Source organism: Pelecanus crispus, chromosome 30 (genome assembly GCF_030463565.1).
Source record: "Pelecanus crispus isolate bPelCri1 chromosome 30, bPelCri1.pri, whole genome shotgun sequence".
Lineage (NCBI taxonomy): Eukaryota > Metazoa > Chordata > Aves > Pelecaniformes > Pelecanidae > Pelecanus > Pelecanus crispus.
In genome coordinates, this window is record NC_134672.1 from 827,334 (window position 1) to 834,371 (window position 7,038).

The 7,038-nt window shown below is 64.4% G+C and overlaps 1 protein-coding gene across 1 annotated transcript; it reads left to right on the top strand.

Annotated features, from left to right (window-relative positions):
* Positions 1-995: 995 nt before the first annotated feature.
* Positions 996-6,102, top strand: NKPD1 (NTPase KAP family P-loop domain containing 1). The gene is given in 5 exon segments (XM_075725406.1): positions 996-1,019; positions 2,504-2,648; positions 3,508-3,639; positions 4,462-4,943; positions 4,945-6,102. Coding segments are annotated over 5 exon segments (1,941 nt in total).
* The last annotated feature ends 936 nt before the right edge of the window (positions 6,103-7,038 follow it).

The window sequence follows — 7,038 nt, forward strand, 5'->3', positions numbered from 1 at the left end:
CATGTCCCCATGTCCCCGTGTCCCCCTGTCCCTGTGTCCCCCTGTCCCCGTGTCCCCCATGTCCCCTCCATCCCCTGTGTCCCCCTTGTCCCTGCCTTGCCCCGTGTCCCTGCATCCCTGCCCCCCCCAGTATCTTCTGTGCCCCCCCATGTCCCTGGTGTCCCCCATGTCCCCTGGACAGACCCAGTCCCCTCGCCAACCCCCATTAACCCTTTTCTGGACGGGGGAGGCATTGAGCTGGTTTTGGGATGGAAACCCCCACTTTTGGTGGCAGGGCGGGTGGCTGGCCAGCATCGCCGGTGCTGGTGGCCGGCAGGTGCCTTCTGTGCCTGGGCCAGCAGGTTCCTCGGGCAGGAGCCACTGGCCACAGGAAGCAGCGGTGGCAGGGCGATGGCAGGGCCGTGTCACGGCGATGGCAGGGCGATGTCACGGGCAGAGGCTGGCAGCAGCTGTCCCCTCAGCTCTGCCTGCAGCCGCTGGCTCCTGCCCCTGCTGTGTCCCTGCATCCCCGGTGTCCCCTCAATGTCCCCTGCACCCCACCATGTCTCTGCATGTCCCTCATGTCCCTGCACCCCCCCATATCCCCTCTGTCCCCTGCATCCCCAATGTCCCCTGCATCCCCCCCCGGCCCCACGTCCCCGCATCACCGCATCCCCATGTCCCCCCACCCCTACATCCCCCCATCCCCTCTGCGCCCCACATTCCCCCAACCCCCCGTCCCCTTCACCCCCCGCCCCCCACCCCCAACAGGATTGGGCCCCATCCCCGCCTCCCCATCCCAACCCACACCCCAATCCCTCTGTGGGGCCAGATCCAGCCGGGCATTGCTGCACCCTGACTCAGGAGAAGCTCCCGCTGGCGCAGCCGGAATTTCTGCCTGATCCACACCTAATTATTTCCTTCTTGGCAGGGCAGTGGCAGGGCTGGATCCCAACCCCGTATAAATCCGGCAGTGAGCGCGCACCAGGGACCGATGTGGCCGGAGGCAGGCGGCGATGGAGCCGGTGGCACTGCCTGGGGTAGGACGGGGACGGGGACGGGGCAGGATGAGGACCCGGGGGGTGGGGGTGGTCCTGGGGCCGCCTGTGGGGGGTGCTGGGGGTGGAGAGGGTGCGGGGCCCCAGCCACCAGTGTCCCCAGTATGGGCTGGACTAGGGTCACTGGTGTCCCCAGTACAGGCAGAGCTATGGTGACTGGTGTCCCCAGTATAGGCTGGGCTAGGGTCACTGGTGTCCCCAGTACAGGCTGAGCTACGGTGACCGGTGTCCCCAGTATGGGCTGTCCCAGTCTCTTCAGCACAGGTCCCCAGTATCCCCAGGAGAGGATGTTCCATGGTCACTGGTGTCCCCAGTCCTGCCTGAACCTGTGCCCCTCGGACAGGCTCTTCCAGAGTCCCCAGTTCAGGGTGTCCCAGTGCCACCAGTGCTCCCAGTCCAGCTTGTGCCAATGTACCCTAGTCCAGCCTTTCCCACAGCAACCAGTATCCCGCTGTCCCAGTGGCCCCAGCTGCCCCAGTGCAGGCTGCCCCATGACCACAGGTGTCCCTGGTTCAGGTTGTCACATGGCCCCTGGTGCTCCCAGTCCAGCCTGCCCCATGGCCCCCAGCGCTCCCAGTCCAGGCTGTCTCATGTCGGTGGGTGTTGGTCTCTTCTCCCACGGAGTTAGCGATAGGATGAGAGGAAATGGGCTCAAGCTGCACCAGCGGAGGTTTAGGTTGGATATTAGGAAAAATTTCTTCATGGAAAGGGTGGTCAAGCATTGGAACAGGCTGCCCAGAGAGGTGGTAGAGTCCCCATCCCTGGAGGGGTTCAAAAAATGGGCAGAGGTGGCACTTGGGGACATGGTTTGGTCTGGTTTGCCCTTGATTGGTTTAGTGTGGATTTGGTAGTGTAGGTTAATGGTTGGACTGGATGATCTTAAAGGGCTTTTCCAACCTAAACGATTCTATCATTCTGTGATTCTATGTCCCAGTGTCCCCAGCACCAGTTGCAGCCTGGCCCCAGTATCCAGCAGGCCATTTTGTCCTGGTTGGTCCCCCTCACCCCGCTCCAGTCCATCCCAGTTTGTCCTCGCACCCTTCCCAGACCCCCTGTCACCCAGGTCCCCACCATCGTCCCCACTGGGGTGCCTGGGGAGGGGACATGGGGTCCCCAAGGCCCTCAGGGACAAAGACGGGGTCACCCAGTTCAAGAGCAGGATTTTGGTGCTGACCCCCTCCCCCAACCCCCCCCCCCAAACCCATGAGGTGCCTCTGTCCCCCTGCCCCTGTGTCCCTGTGGTGTCCCCATGTCCCCACATCCCCATGGTGTTTCCGTGTCCCCATTTGCTGTGTCCCCATGGTATCCCCATCTACCCATGTGTCTGTGTTCTCATGTTGCCATGTCCCCATGTTCCTGTGGTGTCCCCATGTCCCCTGTCCATCTGTCCCCCTCTCCCCAAGTGCCCCTGTCCGCAGGGTGTCCCCAGGGTGTGCAGCGGATGCCACATGTCCCTCCCTCTGCAGGGTCCCTGCTCGCCGGCATGTGGGGGGGCCCCGGTGGGCCCTCCAGGGTGCTGCGAGGAGCGGCTGGCCTGCCTGGGCCCGGGGGGGGACGCTCGCGCCCCCCACCACGGCACCTTCATGGAGGTGGAGGCCAGGGAGCACCAAGGTACAGGGGTCAGGGGAGGGGGTGGGCTCTCCTGCCTTGCCTGGCCATCCCGCCCCATTTCCATCCAAGCCCATCCACATCCCCATCCCAACCCCATCCCCATCCAATCCCATCCCATCCCATCCCATCCCATCCCCATCCCCATCCCCATTCCCATCCCCATCCCCATCCCCATCCCCATCCCCATCCCTATCCCATCCCATCCCCATCCCCATCCCCATCCCCATCCCCATCCCCATCCCCATCCCTATCCCATCCACATCCCCATCCCAACCCCATCCCCATCCAATCCCATCCCATCCCCATCCAATCCCATCCCAATCCCCATCCCCATCCCCATCCAATGCCATCCCATCCCACCCCAATCCCCATCCCCATCCCCATCCCCATCCCCATCCCCATCCCCATCCCCATCCCATCCCATCCCCATCCCCATCCCCATCCCCATCCCTATCCCATCCACATCCCCATCCCAACCCCATCCCCATCCCCATCCAATCCCATCCCGTCCCCATCCAATCCCATCCCAATCCCCATCCCCATCCCCATCCAATGCCATCCCATCCCACCCCAATCCCAATCCCCATCCCCATCCCCATCCCCATCCCCATCCCCATCCCCATCCCATCCCACCCCATCCCATCCCATCCCAGGCTCCCGGCACCCATCAGCGCTGCTTCCCCTGCTGTTAATTATTCCCAGCATTAATTATAACCTCGGCTAATCGGGGTTCCCCCAGATTTGGGGTCCCTATGGCACCAGCACCCACATTCCCAAGGGGGGCGGGGGGGGCTCCCCGGTGCCTGCAGATGTGGTGGGGGGCACAGGGTGACCCCCAGTGTCCCCTCCCGGTCCCCAGAGGCGCTGACGGAGGATGACATCTACTGCCGCTGCCTCTCCAAGACGCTGTGCCACACGGCCACCCCCGTCACCGTCGGCTTCTACGCCCCCTGCGGCCACCGCCTCTACTCCCTGCTGGACAAGGTCACCGGTGGGTGTGGGGACACGGGGACACCCCGGGACACCCCCCTGCTGCGCTTCCCAGCCTGCCCCGGCCAGGTGCTGGGGGGCCCCATGGCACTGGCAGCCGTCCCGTTTGCACCCCGCATTTGGGGTCCCTGGTGCTTCTCCTGCCACCCTGTGTTCTTCTACAGATCTGGGGTCCCCCATTGCACCAGCACCCATCCCATCCCATTGCATCCCATCCCACTGCATCCCACCGCATCCCATTCCATCCCACCCCATCCCATCCCCAATCCCATCCCATCCCACTGCATCCCATCCCATCCCCAATCCCATCCCATCCCATCCCATCCCATCCCACCTCACCCCATCCCATCCCACCCCATCCCATCCCCAATCCCATCCCATCCCATCCCACCCCCAATACCATCCCACCCCACCCCACCCCACCCCACCCCATCCCATCCCATCCCATCCCATCCCATCCCATCCCATCCCCAATCCCATCCCACCCCACTCCATCCCATCCCACCCCCAATCCCACCCCACCTCACCCCATCCCATCCCACCCCCAATCCCACCCCACCCCACCCCACCCCATCCCATCCCATCCCACCCCACCCCATTTACTCCCTGGGTTCGAAGTCCCTCTCGCATGAGCACCCATCCCACATCTCCCTACATTTGGGGTCCCCGTTGCCCCAGCACCCACCTCCATCCCACCTGACCCCACCCCACCCCATTTCTCCCCCCATTTGGGGTCTGGTGCACCACCCCCCTCCCACCCCCCCCCCCCCCCGGCTTGGGGCACCCCCCCCGCCCCGGTCCCTCATTCCCATCCTCCCCCCAGGCTTCATGCGGGAGGAGATGGCGCAGCGGGAGGCGGCCGAGCTGCGCCAGAGCCACCAGAAGCCGCGTAGCCCCGAGGGCTGGGGGCTGATGCTGGCCCTCTGGTACCTGGCCTTCTACAAGCCCGTCATCACCGAGAGCCACCTGAGGAGGAAGAACATCGAGTTCATCTTCATCCGCTTCAGCGCCTGGCAATACGCCGGCTGCGACAAGCTGTGGGCCGGTTTGGTCACCACCCTCTGCGACAGCATCCGCCACCATTTTGGGGCTCTGCCCCTCAGCGTCTACCACGTCATGGGCACCCGGCCCCGCTTCGCCTCGGGCTTCAGCCAGAAAGAGTGGGTCCTCAAGAGGGGCACCTGCCTCAAGCTGTGGGGGATGCTCTTCGTCCTGGGTGTCGGCCTCAGCGTCCTGCTGGTGGCCCTCTTGGTGCCCGGCATCAAGGATCACCACGCCTTGAAGGTGGTGGGCAGCGCCGTCACCCTCGCTCTCCGGTTCCGGTTTGGTGCTGGGAGCTTTCTCCGTCCTGAAGAACCTGCTGGTCAGCGAGAAGCAGAAGATCGAGCGGTTGACCAACAGCGAGAGGTTCGCCAGCCAGCTGGGCTTCATGAGCAAGGTGCGCAGAGAGGTGGAGGTGCTGGTCGACTTCTTGGCCTTCATGGAGATCTTTGAGCGCCGACGGCTCCGCGTGGTGCTGGAGATCACCAGCCTGGACATCTGCTACCCGGAGAAGGTGGCCGGCGTCCTCAACGCCATGAACACCTTGCTCTCCGATGCCAACGCCCCCTTCATCTTCATCCTGGCCGTGGACCCCAGCATCATCGTCCCCTGCCTGGAGCAGACCGGCTGCATGAAGGGTCTCGCCGACAACGGTTACCTCTACCTCAACCGGACGGTGACATTGCCCTTCTCCATCCCCGAGATGGGCGCCCGCTCCCGCCTGCGGTGCCTGGAAGCTGCCGTCCAGACGCGGGAGGACCTCATGTACCGCATCATCACCAGCAACGTGGAACGACGCCGAGCCAAGTGCCAGGGTGTCCCAGAGGCTCCCAGCCGGCGGGAGGTGGATGCCGAAGCCGTGCGCTGCATCCACGAAGCTTTCCACTGCCTCCATGATGGTGCCGACCCTCTCGCCCGTTACCTTCCCACCAACGGCACCCACGTCCGCCGCATCGTCAACACCATCCCCATCACCCTGCGGCTCCTCCTGCACCGCGCCGGCACCCCTGGCACCCCCTCGCCCCGCGCTGCTGCCGCTTGGGTGGTGCTGGCCGACCAGTGGCCGTGCCGGCTGAGCTGGGTGCTGCAGTGCCTGGAGGATGCTTGGCAGAGTCAGCCAGCACCGGATTTCGGTGCACGGTCCCTCTGGAGCATCTTCCAGGAGAATGTCAGGGAGCTGAGTGCCCTGCGGCAGCTCCTGCAGAATGTCCTCAGCCTGGACGGGGACCCTGAGCTCTTCCAGACCTTCCTCGCCTACGACTTCCCCTTCACTGCCCACGACGCCCGGGCCTTCCTCGGTGTCACCGTCAACCTGGACCACTCCCTCCGCCACAAGATGGGGCTCCTGCGTGGTCTCGACCGCCTGCAGAAAGCTGCCGCCACCCTGGTGTCCCGCAGCGTCCAGTGTCCCCACCCCGAGTGACGGTGACATTGATGTCATGTCTCCGGGTGATGCTTCTGGACGTGGGACCCCCAAAAACAGACTTGGACATTGGTGACACCGGGGTGTCCCGAGGATGCCCGTGCCCCGTTGTCCTCCCCCGGCCTACTCTGGGACCTGTTTGGGGACAGGGACGGGATGGGGACAGGGACACTGATGGGATGGGGACAATTCCCCCCCTGCCCCAAGAAGAGACACTGCAGGGGGTGCAAATGCCACCAGGGGATGGAGCTGGGGTGACTGGGAGAGACTGGAGGGGACTGGGGAAGACCCGAGATGACCCGGGGGTCCCAGGGGGGGTTGCTGCCATCTCAGGGACTCTGGCACCCAGGTGACCCCAACCCCCCCCCACCTGAGACCCCAGCACCCACTGCCACCCCCCCAACACCCTTTGGGCACCGTCCCCTGGTGAGTGGGTCCCTGGGGAGGATACGGGGGGACCCGAACAAGCCACAGAGCAGCCACCGGTGCCAGGGTGGCCCCGGAGCAGGGACATCCCTGAGCCGCGTCCCCCGGGAGCTCCTGGTGAAGCCCCCCAGGAGCGCTGGGGTTGTCCCACAATAAACCCATGAATCCTCCCACTCCGCATCTTGGCGTAAATATGGGGTTCAGGGGGTCCTGCATCCTCCTTGGGGGGCCAAGGGGCTGGAAAAAGCAATAAGGGGATGCAGGGCTGCCGATCTGGGGGGAAATCAGCCCAAACTGCCTCTGGGAGGGATGCCGGTGGCGGGGGGGTTGCCGGGAGCATGGGATGGGATACTGTGCATCGCCAGCGTTAATTAATGGCCAAAGAGCTTCCTGCTGGCATCTCCCACCTGCTCCAAAAATCCTCCCTGGGGTTTTTTTGGGGGGTTAATATCTGAATTTGCCTTGCCTGCTTCCATAAAGGCCCCCGAAGGGCTGATTTTTGAGATGGGC